At 43.3% G+C, this 21,003-nt stretch overlaps 1 protein-coding gene across 2 annotated transcripts in view; it reads right to left on the bottom strand.

Annotated features, from left to right (window-relative positions):
• The window catches only part of mfsd3 (major facilitator superfamily domain containing 3), a 109,807-nt gene that overhangs the window by 22,651 nt on the left and 66,153 nt on the right, over window positions 1–21,003 (bottom strand). For both annotated transcript variants that reach the window (XM_033017555.1, XM_033017556.1), the window contains exons 4-5: window positions 19,992–20,095; window positions 4,152–4,261 (exon numbers count right to left, since the gene is read on the bottom strand). In XM_033017555.1, coding sequence (XP_032873446.1) covers window positions 4,152–4,261; window positions 19,992–20,095 — 214 coding nt within the window. The remainder of the gene's footprint in view (window positions 1–4,151; window positions 4,262–19,991; window positions 20,096–21,003) is intronic.

Genomic DNA, 21,003 nt, shown 5'->3' with positions numbered 1-21,003 from the left:
ATTTTTGTAAATTTTTTAAAAAATCCATACATAAATGTTATCCTCGTTTTTTTCCAGATTTTGAAAGTACAGGTGCACAACCTCTTATCCGAAAGCCTTGGGACCAGACACTTCTCGGATTTCCGAATGGAAGATTTTTAGCGTAGATTAGGTAGGTAGCGCGGGCGGCTTGAAAAGTCTGGAGCGGCTGCCTCCTCCCTGGAGACCGGGGAATCATTGTAAATCATTGCTTAAATGTTAGTCAGTTAGTTTGGAGGGATTTTATGTGGTGGGGGGGGTGAAGGGGGAAACTTTAATTCTTAGTCCCCTACCTGGTCGGAGAGGCGGGGAGCGGGCAATGCCTTACCGGGTCACCGTGCAGTAAGCTCCGGAGCGCTGTGGCCGCCGACACCCAACATCGCGGAGCTGGGGGCTGCGGGCGTCCGGCCGCGGGCGGCGCCGGTTGGAGCTCCGACCCCGGCAACTCTACCCCTGGCTGCGCGGCGCTCCAAATCCAGCGCGGCCCGCGGGCGGACGCCCGCAGCCCCAGCTCCGCTATGTTGGGAGTCGGCGGCGTCGCAGCGCTGGGGTACCAGCGGGGAGCGGGCAATGCCTTACCGGGTTGCTGTGCGGTAAGCTCCGGAGCGCTGTGGCCGCTGACACACATCGCGGAGCTGGGGCTGCGGGCGTCCGGCCGCGGGCCGCGCTGGATTTGGAACGCCGCGCAGCCAAGGGTAGAGTTGCCGGGGTCGGAGCTACAACCGGCGCCGCCCGCGGCCGGATGCCCGCAGCCCCAGCTCCACGATGTTGGGAGTCGGCGGCCACAGCGCTCCGGAGCTTACTGCACGGCGACCCGGTAAGGCATTGCCCGCTCCCCGCCTCTCCGACCAGATAGGGGACTAAGAATTAAAGTTTCCCCCTTCACATAAAAGCCCTCCAAACTAACTGACTATCATTTAAGCAATGATTTACAGATGTTTAAGTGTCTCCCCGGTCTCCGGGGAGGAGGCAGCCGCTACAGTAGTACAGACCTGGGGTGACCGTGGGTCGTTTCGGGTCAAGTTTGGCGCCAAACGCGAGCTTTGGTGTGCAGACGTCATCCTGGAAAAAATGTCAGGTTTTCGGAGCTTTTCGGTTTCCGGAACTCCGGATAAAAGGTTGTGCACCTGTACTAAATTTTGGTCCAATGTTGGTCGATATTGATCACAAATTAACTCAAAAGGATCATAGGTATGCCCATTTTTAATGCTTTGGTATTTCGTTATAATTTAATAACTTTCAAATTTGGCCACCCGTGTCACATGTTGGTACCCTAATTTACGAAAATACCCATCTGTGATTATCTGATCCAGAAGAAAATTAACCCAACCTTTCAGTTAATGATGTTGCTTTCCTATCTATAATCCTCAGAATTCAATTCCAAATAATTGATACAAACATCTAATCCTGAATGGCTCTGTCTATAGATGTCTCCCACATAAATTATTCAACAGTTGTTTACTCAATTACCACAGGTTATGGCTGTAATTCAAAATCTATTCATCAGCTTTAACTTACCTAGTTATTCTTGACTAGGTTTACTTAACATCGTTTTTTGTTAACCAATTTTCCAACAAAAGTCAACTAAACTGTTGAGATTAGACCTTTTTGTTCCAGAAGACAGATTTGGAATCCTTTGCTTACAATGTCTCTCTTAAGATTCTTTATAGCAACAAAAGTGAAGTCAAGTGATTTATCCTATGGTTTCCTGGTTCTCACTTTTATCCTTTCTAAATAAAGCCACATAGATGTAGATGTAATCAGATTTGAAAGGCGAAAAACAATATGAACCGAAGGACTAACATTTTCACACATAGGGTGGTTGGTGAATGGAACAAGTTGCCAGAAGAGGTAGTTCAACCAGGTACAATAACACCATTTAAAACACATTTTGGCAGGTAGATGGATAAGAAAGGTTTAGAGGGATATAGGCCAAATGCGGACAGATGGGACGTGTAGATTGGGCATCATGGTCAGTAAGGAGAAGTTGGGTCAAAGAGCCTGTTTCCATGTTGTATGACTCTTTAACTATGTGAAATTAACATTGGGTTTGAGTATGAGATGGTCAGTAATAAAATCATTACAGCATCGAAGAGCAACCTAATTTAAGACAACTTTTTTGAAAGAATGAACAAGAATTGTAGAGGTCTGGAGAGACAACTCCACAAAGTTAATCTCTGGAAAACAAATGAAATGGTGCTAACAATAGGGCAAAGAGATTGGAGTTAGACACAAAATTCTGCAGTAATTAAGCGGGTTAGGCAGCATCTCTGGAGAAAAGGAATGGGTGAGGTTTCTGGTCCAAACGCTTCCTCAGACTGCTCAACACGTAACTGTGGTAGCGTGTCTGGGTTAAAATACAGCCAGAGAGCAGTAGAAATCACAGAGGGGAAGCAGTGAGCGAGGGTGTTTCAAAACTCCCTTCGGAGAGAAGAGGAGGACTTCCTGGAATACCCTGAGGAGCTTTTGCAGTGGAGCAAACAAACTGTGTAGGAAGCCACTGCAGATGCTGCTTAGTGCCGAAGACAGGCACAAAAGGCTGGGTCAGGAAGCATCTCTGAAGAAAAGGAAAAGGTGATGTTTTGGCTTGGAACCCTTCCACAGATTAAGAGATTGGAGAATGTTTAGGAGGCGGGAAATGAAGCTAAGAGGTGGTCCTAGAGGTCTATTGAAGGCTCTAGAACCTGAAATGTTAACCTGTTTCTCTTTCCATAGATGCTGCCTGACCTGCTGGATATTTCCAGCATTTCTATTTTTTTTATTTCTGAGGTCCTGGAGAAGTGGAGAACTGTGTTTAGTTGCAAAGTCATGAAAGGGTGTAAGCATTGTGGGATTTGAAAATAAGGATGCAAACTTTAAATGTGGCGACACAAGAGGCTGCTTTGCTGGAATCCATTTGGAATAAATTCCATTTGGAATATTTTGGAGGACCAAGAAACCAAGAACCAAGAATCTGTAGCAAAAAGAAGGAGAACTGCTGGAGGAATTCAGCAGGTCAGGCAGCCACCTTGGAGGGAGAAGAACATTTAACGTTTTGGGTCAATACCTTCTATCCAGTCTAGATAAATAGTCTCGGTCCGAAACGTCAACTGACCATTTCTCTCCACAGACACTGCCTGACCTGCTGTGTTCTTCCAGCAGCTTTGTTTTTTTAACAAGCGGTAATCTCTAAGTAATGTAGGTTCGCATACAAACAAATCATACTTGCTCATCATAGATTTGTACCTTGAGCCTTGACATTTAAATGAAAGAATAGTTCACCCAGTCACTAGAAATATGCTAAAACTACATCTTCACAGACAATCATTGAGCTCTATTACCAGTAAATATTATTGAAAGAGAATAGTTCTCATAGTCACAGGAAATAATGTAAAAGCGCATTATCATAGACAATCATTGAGTCCTATTATCAATCAATATATTAAAGCAATTGATTCATCTGAGCTTTATCAAGGATCACTTTCTCCCCATTAAAAAGCTGATTTGCTTATATAACGAAACTTTGTTTGCTACACTAATAGATTCACAAATGCCTTAGAAAGCATTTATGTCTTAATGTTCTGTAATATCATTAACTGTATGAGTAAACACAGAAAGTACATATGGCACAGAAATACATCCCTAAAATTTCAAAATATGGTGAAATTCAAAAAGTAAAAATGGCAATAAACAAAGAAAGGATTTTTTTTTAAATGGTGGTGGAGGAGTTGTAAGGAAGTGATTGCATTTAACACTGATATACAGGATGGGAACTTCTACAATCTAACATGGGCTAAAATTGCTAAAATAAAATGGCTAAAACTCCAATATTAAAGCACTTTTGAAGCTTTTCTCTAAACAAAATTGTTAGTTAGTTGATTTTTAAATTACTTGAAATTCACATTCAAGGATTTAAGCCTTTGCTAAGTTGGTCAGTTTGAGTACATTTAATAACCTGATCTTAGACCTGGACAAATTGCTTTGTACATTTATGGCAGAAAAAAAATGGTACCAAAAAAATTAATCTACACAGTATGTTTCACGGAGTATGTGGCATGATAAAGAGAAACTCAGATGTTGCAAAACCAAATTGACATGGAATTATTATTCGAGCTTGTGAAATAATGATTGACACAAAAATGCACATATTTTACCTGTATTCTTTTGTCAGCTTTCTGAGTGCACAGCATCATGATACTAAATGTCAATGTTGTTATCAATCCTCCGAGAAAATGCTGCAAAATAATACTTAGCACAGCTGCACCTAGGATAAATACAAAATAAATTGAAATTGAAACTTTCTGACACTCTATTAATGTGTTGCAACATAGCAAAGGGAATAAGCATGATAAGAAATCTCTTTTACTGTGTCATATTAAAAAACATATAGTCAAGGATATTGCCTCAAAGCAAACACCTGGTTCGGTTTCGAGCAGTAGTTAAAAAATATGTGAATCTGGAATTTTGTTGTTGATGCTGAAAAGCAAGAAAAAAAGAAAGCACCCATTTCATTTCAAAACTGGGAAGCAATTCAGGAATGTTTCCAATTAAATTCCAACTGTAATAAAGGTCTGAAAAATATAATTCTATTTTGAGAAGAGATTATCTTTCATGAAAACTTGAATGTGCAGCAGCTGCATCTCCCTCACATAATTTAAAATGAAACTTTTGAGAGAAAATGCCACAAATATATCGATTGTGGTTGCATAACTGCCTAAATCTTCTGAACAACAACTGAGTGTTAATCGTTTGCCTACGATAAAAAAAAATGAAATGACCAATTGATAAACTGAGATATAAGCTATTTTAGAGGGAATAGTTTAGTCGTGGTTGACTACGGAGTCGCTCATAATGGCAACACAAACCTGCAAACCCAATAAAATGTGACATATTGAAATTATTTTATTCCCAGCAAGATAATATATTACTCCCAAGCGGAATATGAGGTGCTGTTCCTCTAGTTTGTGCATGGCCTCATTCTGGCAATGGAGGAGGCCCAGTACAGAAAGGTAAACACGGGAATGGTTAAACACTTTTCATTAATCAATACATCAAGATGTATGAAATTTTAATCAACCTGTTGGTATGAACAGATTTGACACTAAAAGCATCAATTTAAATTAATTTTATTGGAGAATCATTTTGCATTTAAGAAATCATTGAACTGATGGGTATGGAAGCAAGAGGAAATATCTCATCTGCACTAACCGGGGGATTGTGCTTATACAATACAATACAATACAATACAATTTATTTGTCATTTGGACCCCGTTGAGGTCCAAACGAAATGTCGTTTCTGCAGCCATACATTACAAAACGAAAAAGACCCGAGACACAACACAATTTACACATACATCCCACAGCGCTGTGATGGAAGGCAAAAAAACTTATCTCGCCACTGCACTCCCCCCCCTTCCCCCCCCTCCCCCCCCCCCCCGATGTCAGAGTCAAAGTCAAAGCCCCCGGCTGGCGATGGTGATTGTACCGCGGCCATTAAAGCCACGCCGGGTGATGCAAGGTCGCGCACCGGGTCTTGGTGTTATTCCAAGCCGCGCGGGGCGGTGATGTAAGGCCCCGCTCCAGCTGCTCTTCAACCCCGCAACTCGGGCGGGAGAAGTCGCCGCTGCGGAAGCCGTGAGAATGTGCAAACTCCACGCAGTCAGCACCCATGGTCAGAATTAAACCCAGGTGTCTGGCGCTGTGAGGCTGCAGCTCTACCAGCTATGCCACTGTGCTGCCCTTGGGCCACAGACAGGAGGCAGACAGTGCACAGGACGCAAGAGTGAATAATATGCATTACATTATAATTTGTTAAATCCCTACAGGCTATTGTTTAGGATGCTAGCAATGTTGGTTTTCCTGAGAGTTGGCAACATAAGCTGCCTCAGAACACACAAATATAGCACAAGCAGCCCTAAAATGGGCCTTAGGTCCCCGTTTGCTTACACAGTTTATTCTCTGTCTTGATCATTGTTTGCTGATCATTACATCGTTATCAAAATGGTGGACACATTGATCCGAAGAAGGGACCCAACCCAAAATGTCATCTATACATGTTCTCCAGGGATGCTGCCTGATTCGCTGAGTTACTCCAGCAGTTTGTGTGTTTTTTTTATAAACCAGCAACTGCAGTTCCTTGTTTCTACTGGTGGACTCTTCATGTTGGTCTTGGGATGTTCATCTTCCACCTGCCATGTAAAAAGTTTGGATTGCTGCACACTGGCCAATCAAACCGTATTGTATTTCTTGTGTATATGTTTGATGAAAAATTAAATATATTTTCGAAATTTAAAAAAATCTGATTTCTAGGCTAAAGCCTGTTTAAATTATGAGTCCAAATCAATTGGCACAGGCTTGGTGCTTGTACATTTAGAGACAGGAAGTGAAGACATGTATGTACATCTAAACATAATGCGTTGACCTAATTTTCTGGATCAACACAACATAAGTGGCATCACAATGATCTGAAGGGTTTTTTTTGAAAATATATCTATTATCACACACAAAGACTGGAAGACTTCATCGTACAGCAGGATTTACTGAGATTTGTATTCCATTTCCAACTGTAACTGATATTTTAATCCACCATACAGAGTCAGGGTGTGAACCATTCTTTTAACCAGTCCCAAACCTGTACTATTTCTTCAAATGGTTTGGAGATTAAGTATTCCTATTATAAAGGTGATATGTGACAATAGTGTATAGTCCAGGAGCACCACTTAACATTAGTTGGTATAAAAGGAGGAACGTTACATTTGGTCTTTGTTCAGGAAGGTTATGAGACAGGAAAGTGGCCAGATATTCCAAGCCAGTAGCACCTGCTAGCTTTTGTGGACAATGTGAGTCGGCTGGCAATGCCTCTTGTGTTGTCACTCACTGTTGAGGCATTTTCAAGAGAAACGGCCAGATGGGCAATGTTTCGGACCCCACCATTAGACTCCAGAGAATAAAGTTAGTTGAGGCTGATGACATTTCACTGTCTGAGAAATCCAGAAGGCATTTTTTCCATAACCTTAAAATGGACAATTTGGAAAGATTAGGCAATTAAAATAGCTAATTTCAAAATTTGAGAAGTAAAATCAACACATTCAAAATCAAGTGATTTAAAATATGGAAGCTTTAAGGCATGAAATTCCAAAATAAACTAACAAAATACCAGATCTTTGCCTTTTGATCACTTTTGAGTAGTGCTTAATGACTCCTCTTGTGTATTCAAGGAGTTTTGTTTCTGAACCAAATTGTTTTTGAAATGGAGCCAAATCTTCTTCTTGCGTATGGCGTGCACAGCTTATTGTAGGTCAAGGGTAGACATCCAGGCCAAGACAGCATCAGTTACTGGGTGGATGGCTTTGATCCCACCAGGGGAAAGCCTTAGTGGGCAGTCATTCACAATGTGTGGGATGGTCTGGTCTAGATGTCTGCAGTCGCAAGCAGGGCTGTCTGTCATCCCCCACTAATGCAGGTGATGGGCTGTTCTTGCATGGAGGGTGCGGATTCTGTTCAGTGTTAGCCATTGCTTGCGATGGAGGTCACATCCCGGTGGTTTCACTGTGGGGTCTGTGATGACCTCTCCGTTGCTGGTGTTGGCATCTTTCTAGGATCTGCGCCACTCAGTCTTGGAGTCAAAGTCTCCCAGGGATTAAACTGAAGACCAGAAGTGTTTGTGGGACTTCAGGCACATGTTGGGCAGATTGTTCAAGTCAGCATAGATGGGAAGGTCAGGGTTAGCCTCGATGGTGCACCCAATCTTTCATCATCCTCTCCATTCTGCGTATGCTGGGAGGGGATATGATAGAGGACAGGGAGCCACTGCAAAGCTGTTGACTTAAGGACTTGTCCCAATTGGCGATTTTTTCGGCGACTGCCGGCATCATATCAGGATTGCCAAAAGATTTTGAACATTTCAAAATCCAGCGGCGACAAAAAAAATGTTGCGACACTTGAAAAACAGCGCGCGTCACTACGTCATCACGCAACGTCACGCCGCATCACGCCGCAAATTTTTCGGTGACCTGATACGTCAGTCAATGATGCCGGCAGTCGCCGAAAAAATCGCCAAGTGGGACAGGCCCTTTAAGCGTCCCTGTGATGACCCACATTGCAGAGTTAAGGACAGTGGCAACTCGTTTGGTGTGGCAGCTATTAGTCCAAGCTGTTGAGCAAAAGTCGGCTGTTGAGTAGACATGGACTAAGCTTGCGGTACGTAGGGTGTGTGCATTAGATCCCCAGCTGTTGCCTGCAAGTTTCCTGATGATGTTGACCCTTTCTTTCAGTTTATCTGCCACCCTCTTCAGGTGTTCACAATAGGTGATGGTGCGATCCGGGGTGACTCCAAGGTACTTGGGGAATTCTTCATTCTTCACCGGCTTACCACAAAAGGACACTCGGAGCTTTGCATTGGCGAGGTAAAAGGCAGTGACAGTTGTCTTACATAGGTTAGGGTGAAGTCGCCAGAAGGTGAAGTACTCCTCCATCCCCTTCAAGTCCTGGGTTAGCACTCTGCTGATATCCTCAAGGGCAGCTCCCTGGTGGGCAAGGCAAGGTCATCTGCATATGCAAACTTCCTGGACGAGGTAGTTGGCATGTCACTCACATAAATGTTGAAGAGTGGGGGAGCTAGGACAGAGCCCTGGGGGACGCCATCATTCAGGGTCCTGACAGAGCTGGTCTGGTTCCCAAGCGAGACCCTAAATCTATGGTTGCTGAGGATGGATGAGAGGGCACGCATGGTGGTTTGGCACTTCAAGATTCTGGATACTTTCAGCAACAGATCAATGACAGATGATGACAGATCAATGAGAGCAACATCAGTATTCAGGGCCTTCACCTGGTCCACCCTGTTTCAACTAATGCAATCAACCCGACGTGCACAAACAAATGGAGCCTAATGGTGGGGTCTGAAACATTGCACATCTGGCCTTTTCTCTTGAAAATGCATCAATAATCATTTCTGAACCAAGGTATCAACTAACCAATTAAAGACACAGCTGTCCTAAACTGGGATTGCGTATGGATTAATTAGCATTCTTATTGTTAAGGCCTCTTGAGGAGAAGCAATCGATATTATAATATAATTAATTGAAGTGGTGATTCTGAGACGGGGGTCCTGAATCTAAATAAAGGAAGAGAAGTATGATCAAAGAGCTAAAAGAGATTGGGGAATTTTACCCTGTGGAGGTTGATGGGTGCAAACATTCCAAGGAATGCATGGATGAATAACCACTCCTGTGTCTGGCATGAAAATAAAACAGGAAGAGTGACCCAACCATGGCTAACAAAATAAATTAGGGATAGTAATAGATCCAAAAAGGTTTATGTGTAAATCGGTCCTGAGGATTGGGTTTAGTTTCATAAGTTCATAAGTGATAGGAGCAGAAATAGCCTATTCAGCCCATCAAGTCTACTCCACCATTCAATCATGACTGATCTATCTCTCCCACCTAACCCCATTCTCCTGACTTCTCCCCATAACCCCAGACACCAGTTCTAATCAAGAATCTATCTATCCCTGCCTTAAAAATATCCATTGGCTTCCACAGCCTTCTGTAGCAATTAATTCCACAGATTTGCCACTCTTTGACTAAATACATTCTTCCTCATCTCCTTCATAAAGGAATGTCCTTTAATTCTGAGGCTATGACCTCTGGTCCTAGACTCTCCCACTAGTGGAAACATCCTCTCCACATCCATTCAACACAGACCTTTCACTATTCGGTAAGTTTCAATGAGGTTCCACTTCATCCTTCTAAACTCCAGGGAGTAGAGGCCCAGTGCTGTCAAACGCTCATCATATGTTAACCCACTCATTCCTGGGATCATTCTCATAAACCTTTTCTGGACCCTCTCCAGAGCCAGCATATCCTTCCCCAGATATGGGTCCCAAAACTACTCACAATACTCCAAATGCAGCCTGACCAGCGCCTTATAAAGCCGCAGCATTACACCCCTGTTTTTGTATTTGAGTCCTCTTGAAATAAATGTTAGCATTGCGTTTGCCTTCCTTACTACCGATTCAACTTGCAAATTAACTTTTTGGGAATCATGCACTAGCACTCCCAAGTTCCTTTGCACCTCCGATTTCTGATTAAGAAAATAGTCTATGCCTTTATTCCTCCTACCAAAATGCATGACTCCACACTTAGCTACACTGTATTCCATCTGCCACTTCACTGCCCACTCTCCAAACCAGACCAAGAAGAAAAACTAAATATAGAACTGGAAAGGGGGAATATTGGGACATGAGTGAGCCATTTAGCCACTAATCTCAGTTCACCATTCACGCCATCATGACTAATTAGTATCTAAACTCTTCGATTCTGTATCCTTAACACTCAAAAATATCATGAAAACAATCAACTGGCTGGAGATCACAAACAATCTGAGCAAGGAAGCGTACAGCCAGCAAAAAGGACGGGCAAAGAGGGATGACAAGGCAATGCAGCTGGAAAAAGAAACTTGGTTAAGCCCCACATCAGAATTCATCAGAGTAGGTAAGGGGATAGAGAGAGCTAATGTGTTAATGTTGGGGTGATTGTTTTCCATCACTGAAAGCTTCTTCCATCTGTAATATAAAGGATAGATGTAGAGTACAAGGGATGCAAACCAATCCCAATTTAACATTTTATTTAACCCAATTTAATATTTAAAATTAGAATGAAGGTAGATACAAAATGCTGGAGTAACTCGGCGGGACAGGCAGCATCTCTGGAGAGAAGGAATGGGTGACGTTTTGGTTCGAGACCCTTCTTCAGACAGAGATCTCAGCTCCTTAGCATCAAATGGTCAAGTTAAATATTCAAAAGTATTTCAATATCAGATGCAGAACATTGAGGATGCTGGGAAATGAGGGTTTTATTGGCGTCATAGAGTGAGACAGTGTGGAAACAGGCCCAACTGGCCCACAACGGCCAACATGTCCCAGCTATACTAGTTCCACCTGCCTGCGTTTGGTCCATCTATATAATTAAAAGTCTCATCTTGCCGTGTGAGTATTCAAGAAAGTTTACTGCCATATATTTGGTGTGTGAGTCAGTGAGCGTGTGTGTGTGAGCGTGTGTGTGTGTGTGTGTGTTTGTGTGTATGTGTTTGTGCATGTGTGTGTGAGTGTCTGTGTGTGTGAGTATCTGTTTGTGTGTGTGTGCATGTGTGATCAAGTGTGAGAGTGAGTGAGTGAGTGAGTGAGTGAGTGAGTGAGTGAGTGAGTGAGTGAGTGAGTGAGTGAGTGAGTGAGTGAGTGAGTGAGTGAGCGAGCGAGCATTGGGGGACCGGCCCTCCCGTGTGAAGCTGGGACCCAACGGATCCCACTTAGTTTAGTATTCCTCTAAACCTGTCCTATCCATGTACTTGTCTAACTGTTTCTTAAATGTTGAGATAATCCCTGCCTCAACTATCTCCTCTGGCAGCTTGTTCCATACACCCACCACCCTTTGTGTGAAAATGTTAACCTTCAGATTCCTATTAAATCTTTTCTCCTTCACCTTCACCTGCTAGTCAGAGGGTGGTGAATTGAATGGCGAAGCAGACTTGATGGGCCGAATGGCCTAATGCTGCTCCTATCTCCATATAACTAAAAGTCTTCATCTTGTTTGTGCCAACGATGTGCCCACGATGTATCAATCTGCTTTTCCTATCTTCTTCCAAACGTTAGGCCACAGCGTTCCCATTTTCACATATCCTACTCACATTTTACCCGTTGTGGCAATAAACATCTTCCCGTTGCATTCCCAACTATATTTCCGAAGTTATTAATCCTTCAAATTTTAAAAACAGCCGCAAAAACTCACCCATTTCGGGGAAAAAAACCCGAGTGACGTCACAATGCACTCGCAAGGCAGGACGGGACACTCCGGGAGGGAGGGGCACACCAGCGCTCGCGATGAACGAGGAGTGGCGGCGGCTACTGGCGCCCGACACCCGACCCCCAACTGTCGCCCGGTACCTGGTGGGGAGGGTGGTGCCTGGGCCAAGCCTGGGGACTGGGCCTGGGTTGGAGCTGAGCCTGGTGCTGGAGCTGGAGTAAGGGCCGACTCCAGGGCTTGGCATGGGGCCATGACCGGGGCCGGGATAGAAGCCGCAACTGGAACCAAGGACAAGCCTGGGTCTGGGGTTAGGGACGAGCCCGGAGATGAATTCGGGGCCTGCACTGCAGTCCAGGCCGTGGCCAAGCTGATGGCTGGAGTCTACAGCCAGGGCCGGGCCGGGCCGAGCCGAATCCAAGAACCAGGCCGAGTTCCAGGCCCTGGCGCTGCTCTACGACCTGGGTCGGTGTAGGGGCAGGGAATGGGAGTGAGGGGAGGAGGATTAGGGAAATGAGGAGGAGGGAGATGGGGTCGGGGGTGGGGTGGTAGAGGGAGATGGGGAGGGGTGGAGGAGGGAGATGCCTCCTCCCTATCTACCCTCACTCCCACCCTCTCTACCCCCTCCCTCTCCCGTTGCCCTCTCCCTCTACCCTCCCTCACCCCCTCTCTAAACCTCTCCCTCTCCCTCTACCCCCCTCCCTCCCTCTCTCTACCCCCTCCCTCTCTGCCCTCTCCCTCTCTAGCCCCCTCCCCTCTACCCTCTCTCTCTACTCCCCTCCCCTCCCTCTCTACCCCCTCCCTCTCTGCCCCCCTCCCCCCTTCCTTTCTACCCCTCTATACCGCCCCCCCGCCCCCCTCTACCATCCCTTTGGGGGATTGGGGAGGGGAGATTACTTATAACCTTATGAGCTTATGACCTACGTCCTCTGATCCTTAGTTCGCCTACTCTCGGCAAGAAACTCTGGGCAAGGGAATTGAGGGCTTTGGTAGAATTTTGCTTTGCAATTCCTTGTTGATACATCATAACACACAAGTATACGGAGAAGTATCTGGTGTTTAGAAAAAGAATATTGCAATGCTTGCATTTTTGAAACTTCACAAGAGGCCAGTCAAGAATTGAATGGAAAAATATAAAGATTAGCCACAGTCACATTTCCTTGAGCAATTCAATAATCTAAAACACCTGCTGACTTTCCACATAGTACAAAGAATTTGAATAAAAGATCGTCAAAACTTTGACAGTTGCTTAAAGGGTGTTGGATTTCTTTTAACAAAGCTTCTGCAATAAATAGCACATTTACAGGTAGTCAATGACATGCAAGATCAAACAGTTTTCTGATCTTGTTTATCATCCTTGGCATCAACTTTGATGTGCTGTATGACCTGTTGGGGCTGTCTGCAAATAAAAGCAGCTTCGTGATATTCTTACATTAAATCCTTCTCCCAAGGCACACTTTAACCACTTTTTTGACATTCATGTTTCAAAGTCCTTCTTTAGCCATATCATTTGTAGAAAAAAAAACAAACAGATTAATGAATTTTTCAACAGCAAATGACAGAAGCAACAGAAGAATATCTCAGGAATAAGAACTGCAATAAAAGAGGTCAATGCAAAAAAACATGTTATCTTTTTATCAATAATCCCACCACCATCAGTTCAATACAAGAACATGTCATCATTTTCTGTAAAGTCATTGTTTGTACCCTGGTTCATACTGTGCATTTATGAAAGAATAACAATTCCAATGGACTTTTGTCGATGAAAAATGTTGCAACGTAACTTTATTTCTGCTTATATCACATAGATTCCATGTTATCGCTAGCTTACCTGAGGTTTGCTAAGAGATAAACAAACTTTATTTAACATGAGGCAAAAACATAATAAGGAGAAAGTATTTTCAGATTTCTCTCTCTCTCTCTCTCTCTCTCTATCTCTCTCACCTCTCACCCCTCACCCCCCACCCCATCTCTCTTCCCCCCCCCCCCCTTCTCTCTCGCCCCCCTCTTTCCGCCCTTCTCTCTCCCATAAGGTTATAGATGATAATAGAATTAGGCCATTCAGCCTATCAACTTTACTCCACCATTCAATCATGGCTGATCTATCCTCACCTAACTCCATTCTCCTGCCTTCTTTCCATAACCTCTGAAACCTGTACTAATCAGAAATGTATCTATCTCTACCTTAAAAATATCCACTAACTTGGTCTCAACAGCCTTTTGTGGCAAAGAATTCTACAGATTCACCACCCTCTGTCTAAAGAGATTTCTCCTTATCTCCTTCCTAAAATAACATCCTTGAATTCGGAGGGAATAACCTCTAGTCCTAGACTCCCCTACTAGAGGAAACATCCTCTCCACATCCACTCTATCCAAGCCATTCACTATTCTGTATGTTTCAATGAGGTCTCCCCCTCATTCTTCTAAACTCCAGCGAATACAGGCCCAGTGCCGGCAAACACTCATAGGTTAACCTACTCATTCCTTGGATCATTCTTGGAAACCTCTTCTGGACCTTCCAGTGTCAGCACATCCTTCCTCGCATATGGTGCCCAAAATTGCTCATAATATTTCAAATGCAGCCTTAGAGCCTCAGCATTACATCCCTGTTTTTGCATACAAGCCCTCTTGAAATAAATGAGCATTTATGAAAATAAATTAAATATGCTGAGCATTGGGTTTGCTTACTTTACTACCGATTCGACTTGCAGATTAACCTTTTTGGGAATCCTGCACCAGCACTCCCAAGTCCCTTTGCACCTCTGATTTCTGGATTCTCTCCCCATTTAGAAAATAGTCTACGCCTCTATCCATTCCTACAACCAAAATGCATGACTTCACACTTTGCTACACTATATTCCATCTGCCACTTCACTGTCCACTATCCCAACGTGTCCGTCCTTCTGCAGAGTCCCTGCTTTCTCTACCTGCCCTTCCACCTATTTTCGTATCATCTACAAACTTGGCCACAGAGCCTTCAATCCCCTCGTCCAAATCATTAATATACAACGTGAAGAGTAACAGCCCCGACCCCTGTGGCACGGTGGCGCAGCGGTAGAGTTGCTGCCTGACAACACTTGCCGCACCGGACACCTGGGTTCGATTCCGACTATGGGTGCTGTCTGTACGGAGTTTGTACGTTCTCCCTGTGACCGCATGGGTTTTCTCCGAGATCTTTGGTTTCCTCCCACACTCCAAAGACGTACAGGTTTGCAAGTTAATTGGCATGGTGTATGTGTAAATTGTCCCTAGTGCGTGTAGATCGTGTTAATGTGCAAGAATTGCTGGTCAGTGCAGACTCGGTGGGCTGAAGGGCCTGTTTCCACACTGTATCTGGAAAGTAAACTAAACTCTGCTAGTCACTGACAGCCAACCAGAAAAAGCCCTCTTTATTGCCACTCTTTGTCTTCTGCCATCCAGCTAGCCTGCAACCTCCCCCTCCCTTTCTCTCCCTCATTCTCTGCCTGATCAGCTGAGCATTTCCAGCACTGTTACAGTGCTTCACAGTCATAATGTCATAGGCAGTTGTCAGAGATACCATTACTGATGGGTTCATCCAGTAAGGCTTTATGGGTAGAGAGGAGAAATAAGAAAAAGATGAACATCCTGTTGGGGGTGTACTACAGGCCCCCGAATAATCAACGGGAATTAGAAGAATAAATATGCCAGGAGATTGTAGGCAGCTGCAGGATTAATAAGGTTGTCATAGAAAGGGATTTTAACTTTCCCAATATTGACTGAGACTGTCATAGTGCAAAAGGTTTAGATGGAGCAGAATTTGTCAAATGTGTTCAGGAAAATATTCTCAGTCAATATGTACAGGTCCCGAAATGGGAGAGGGCAATGCTTGATTTAGTCTTAAGAAATTGTGATGGGCAAGTGGATGAAGTGTTCGCGAATGAGCATTTTGGGACCAGCAACGACTGTTCTATTTGGTGTAAGATCGTTATGGATAGAGACAGGACAGAGCCATGATTTAAAATCCTAAATTGAGGCAAGGCCAACTACAAGTTGATTGGTGTAAGAAGGAACTGCAGATGCAGATTTAAACAGAAGATAGACGCAAAAAGCTGGAGTAACTCTACGGGACAGGCAGCATCTATGGAGAGAAGGATTGGGTAACGTTTCGGGTCGAGAATGAGTCTGATGAAAGGTCTCGACCCGAAACGTCATCCATTCCTTCTCTCCAGCGATGCTGCCTGTTCTGCTGAGTTACTCCAGCTTTTCTTGTCTATCTTCAAGTTGATTGGAGCAGTTGATTTGCAGGAACAGAAAAGTCCAGAATGAGGCAAGTATAGGCAGCTGGGATCAAGTACATCCCTGAAGAAGTTTCGGGAACTGAGGAGCATGTTAAAAATGGAAATACAGAGAGCAAAAAGGGGTCAGGAGATAGCTCTGACAGATAATATTAAAGATAAGTACGTGAAGGGTAAAAAGGGTAACCAGAGAGAGAATATAACCCCTCAAGAATCAATGCTGTGTGGAGCCACAGGAGATGGGCAGGATCCTCAATGATTATTTCTCCTCTGTTTTTACCTGGGAGAAAGATATGAGGACCAGGGACTTTGGGGCAGACAATGGAAGTCTTGAGGGCAGTCAATATTACAGTCGAGGAGGTGCTAAAGGTCCTATGAAGGTGGACAAATCTCCCGGTCCTGATCAGAAAAAGCCGAGGACACTGTGGGAAGCTAGAGAGGAAATTGCAGGTGTCCTGGATGAGATTTATGAGTCATCATTACATGTGGACAAGGTATTGGAAGAAAGCAACAAAACACACAATTAAACACAATGTAACACAAACATCCATCACAGTGAATCTCCTCCAGGCAACTCATTGTGATGGAAGACAAAAAGTCTTATCCCTTCTTTGCTTCTTCTCCCGCGGTCTGCTGCATCGAGGCGATCGAGGTTCACGATGTTGAAGCCCCCCGCCAGGCGATGGAAGATCCCGCGGAAAGGCCCTGCGAATGGGCCGATTCAAGCCCCATGAGTCGGGGCAGACGAAGTTACTGGTACTTCGAGCCAGCACCGCCATTCATTGTGATCATGGCTGATTGTCCCCTAACAATAACCCGTGCCTGCCTTCTCCCCATATCCCTTGACTCCACTAGCCCCAAGAGCTCTATCTAACTCTCTCTTAAATCCATTCAGTGACTTGGCCTCCACTGCCCTCTGTGGCAGGGAATTCCATAAATTCACAACTCTCTGGGAATCACCCCAGTCTTAAATGACCTCCCCTTTATTCTAAGACTGTGGCCCCTGGTTCTAGACTCGCCCAACATTGGGAACATTTTTCCTGCATCTAGCTTGTCCAGTCCTTTTATAATCTTATATGTTTCTAAAAGATTCCCCCTCATCCTTCTAAACTCCAGTGAATACAAGCCTAGTCTTTTCAGTCTTTCCTCATATGACAGTCCCGCCATCCCAGGGATCAATCTCGTGAACCTACGCTGCACTGCCTCAATCACAAGGATGTCCTTCCTCAAGTTAGGAGACCAAAACTGTACACAATACTCCAGATGTGGTCTCACCAGAGCCCATACAACTGTAGAAGAACCTCTTTACTCATATACTGAAATCCTCTTGTTATAAGGCCAACATTCCATTAGCTTTCTTCACTGCCTGCTGTACCTGCACGCCAACTTTCAGTGACCGGTGTACACTTAATGCTCTATATACTTAATACCAATGAAGCGGGTCGGGGCATTTATTCCTTGGAGTGCAGGAGGATGAGGGTGGATTAGAAATGTGGATAAGATCATGAGAGGAATAGATAGGGTAAATGCACAGAGTCTTTTACCCCGAGTAAGGGAATCAAGAATCAGAGGACATAGGTTTAAGGTGTGGGGTGAAGATTTAATAGGAACCTGAGAGGCAACTTTTTTGCAGATAGGATAGATTAAGAAGGATATAGACCAAGCACAGACAGGTGGGACTAGTTTAGATGGGGCATGGTGGTTGATGTGGGCAAGTTGGGCCGAAGGGCCTCTTTCCACACTGTATGACTCTATAACTCAGCAGGTCAGGCAGCATCTCTGAAGAATATGGAGTTTATGATTCGGTTCGGGACCCATCTTCAGGTTGTTTGTGTTGTTGGGGTGGAGTGGTTGTGAAAACTGGAAGAGAGGTGGGGGCAGGACAATGCCTGGCGAGTGATTGGTGGATACAACTGATTGGTGGTTGATTGGCAGATCATCCATTTGGACAGCAGCACCAAAATCATGCATTTTATCTTTACTAATGCACTTTAAATTTAATGTGGAATTACTGTCCAAGAGTGTGGCAATAACATAGATGGGCCAAAAAGTTACTTACTTTGTCAGATTTACTCTCCAAACACATTACCGCAGAGAGACATTATAGGGCCTTCACAGGAAAACAACTGATTGGTATTCTCAGCTTTACTTCAGGAGCAGAAACTTGTTAAACACCAACTCTATATGAAATGCACGCTATGATGTTCTTTCGGAGATTAAAACTGATCTCTGTAATTATTTTATTTTATCACTCAAATGGTACCGTGCAAAATTGACCGAAAAAATATTATTTAAAGTGTTGTTTGATCCAAATGGCTACGTAATTATTTGTGTCTGTCAGGTGCTTTAAAATCTGTTCTGACAAAGCCCTACAGAAATAAAATTACTGTGAAATACTTCACTAATTTCAAACTAATTATAAATCTATTTGAACTATTCATGATACCTGACCCCATATTTTATTGTTGAAAAAGGTTGATTTAAAGAATTATAACCATATAACCATATAACAATTACAGCACGGAAACAGGCCAACTCGGCCCTTCTAGTCCGTGCCGAACACTTATTCTCCCCTAGTCCCATCTACCTGCACTCAGACCATAACCCTCCATTCCTTTCCCGTCCATATGCCTATCCAATTTATTTTTAAATGATAAAATCGAATCTGCCTCCACCACTTCCACTGGAAGCTCATTCCGCACAGCTACCACTCTCTGGGTAAAGAAGTTCCCCCTCATGTTACCCCTAAACTTCTGTCCACGTCTGTCCACTTCTGTCCACGATAAAAGCTTATCCACGTCAACTCTGTCTATCCCTCTCATCATTTTATAGACCTCTATCATGTCCCCCCTTAACCTTCTGCGCTCCAAAGAATAAAGACCTAACTTGTTCAACCTTTCTCTGTAACTTAGTTGCTGAAACCCAGGCAACATTCTAGTAAATCTCCTCTGTACTCGCTCTATTTTGTTGACATCCTTCCTATAATTAGGCGACCAAAATTGTACACCATACTCCAGAATTGGCCACACCAATGCCTTGTACAATTTCAACATTACATCCCAACTTCTATACTCAATGCTCTGATTTATAAAGGCCAGCACACCAAAGCTTCCTTTACCACCCTATCTACATGAGATTCCACCTTCAGGGAACTGTGCACAGTTATTCCTAGATCACTCTGTTCAACTGTATTCCTCAATTCACTACCATTTACCATGTACATCCTATTTTGATTTGTCCTGCCAAGATGTAGCACCTCACACTTATCAGCATTAAACTCCATCTGCCATCTTTCAACCCACTCTTCCAAATGGCCTAAATCTCTCTGTAGACTTTGAAAATCTACTTCATTATCCACAACACCACCTATCTTAGTATCATCTGCATACTTACTAATCCAATTTACCACACCATCATCCAGATCATTGATGTACATGACAAACAACAGTGGACCCAACACAGATCCCTGTGGCACCCCACTAGTCACCGGCCACCAACCTGACAAACAGCCATCCACCATTACCCTCTGGCATCTCCCATTCAGCCACTGTTGAATCCATCTTGCTACTCCACCAATAATACCCAACAATAGAACCTTCTTAACCAACCTTCCATGAGGAACCTTGTCAAAGGCCTTACTGAAGTCCATATAGACAACATCCACTGCTTTACCCTCATCAATTTCCCGAGTAACCTCTTCAAAAAATTCAAGAAGATTAGTCAAACATGACCTTCCAGGCACAAATCTGTGTTGACTGTTCCTAATCAGACCCTGTTTATCCAGATGCTTATATATATTATCTCTAAGTATCCTTTCCATTAATTAGTTACAGAATTTACATTATCCTATAAAATTAAATATATGAGCATTTAAGCTATTACTACAAACATGTTAAATTGAATACATCCATTTAATATTAAATATTAAGTTTAGTCAACATACCTTTCAGGATGAAGGATTCATAGTAAAACAGAAGCAGTAGTAATGTCTGTAAACTCAAATTTCCAAGGCGCAGCAAAAACAGGATAATTATAAGTGAAAACACACTGTAACCAAAAAGAAAGTTTGTTCCAATAAACATATTTTCTTTTAACTTTTTGAAGGATAAAAAATTAATTTAATAGGACATATTGGTATGTTCTGAAGTGTTCTGAAATGTTCTGAAGTTGATATAGAATGAGGTCTGTACATGCTTAGAAATGGAATGACAAATAGAACCTACCATTACCAAATATGATGTTATTCATATATTTAATGTGTTTCATCATTGTTGAATGAATGAATGAATCTCTTTATTGTTATTGCACATGGTACTACGAAATTTAAAAGTCAATCCCACGGTGCGATTCACAAGAGCAATTTTAAATATATAAGAAAAGGTAAAAATATATACATATTAAAAAAATTACAGATAAATAACAATAGCAGCTGTTGTGTTCTTTTATTCACATTAGTTTAATTTAGTTTAGTATACTTTGGAGATACAGCATGGAAATAGGCCCTTCAGTCCACTGGGTCCATGCCGGTCATGAAACACTCTTTCATACTACTATGTCATTCCATTTTTCCCATCCACCACTAGAGACAACTTACAGAGGCCAATTAACCTACCAACCCACATGTCTGAGATGTGGGAGGAAACCTAAGCACCCGGAGAAAACCCGTGCAATCACAGCGAGAACATGCAAACTCCACACATACAGCGCCTGAGGCCAGGATCGAAGCCAGGTCTCTGGCATTGTGAGGCAGCAGCCCCACCAGCTGCCCACTGTGCTGCTAAAGTTAAAAATGTGCAAGTGATATTGAGAAAAAAAAAATTATTCATCAAAAATAATTGGAATTCATCTTGGAATTTATTGTAGCAAGCTGGAAACTTTAATTTGTCTGCAATTATTTTGAAATTGGGGTAGTCCAATGAATACAAAAGTAAAGCAATGTTGATTATACTGGCTTC

This window comes from Amblyraja radiata, chromosome 3 (assembly GCF_010909765.2).
Source record: "Amblyraja radiata isolate CabotCenter1 chromosome 3, sAmbRad1.1.pri, whole genome shotgun sequence".
In the NCBI taxonomy this organism is placed as follows: Eukaryota; Metazoa; Chordata; class Chondrichthyes; order Rajiformes; family Rajidae; genus Amblyraja; species Amblyraja radiata.
The sequence above is the reverse complement of the archived record's forward strand: the minus strand, read 5'-3'. Positions and strand labels throughout refer to the sequence as shown.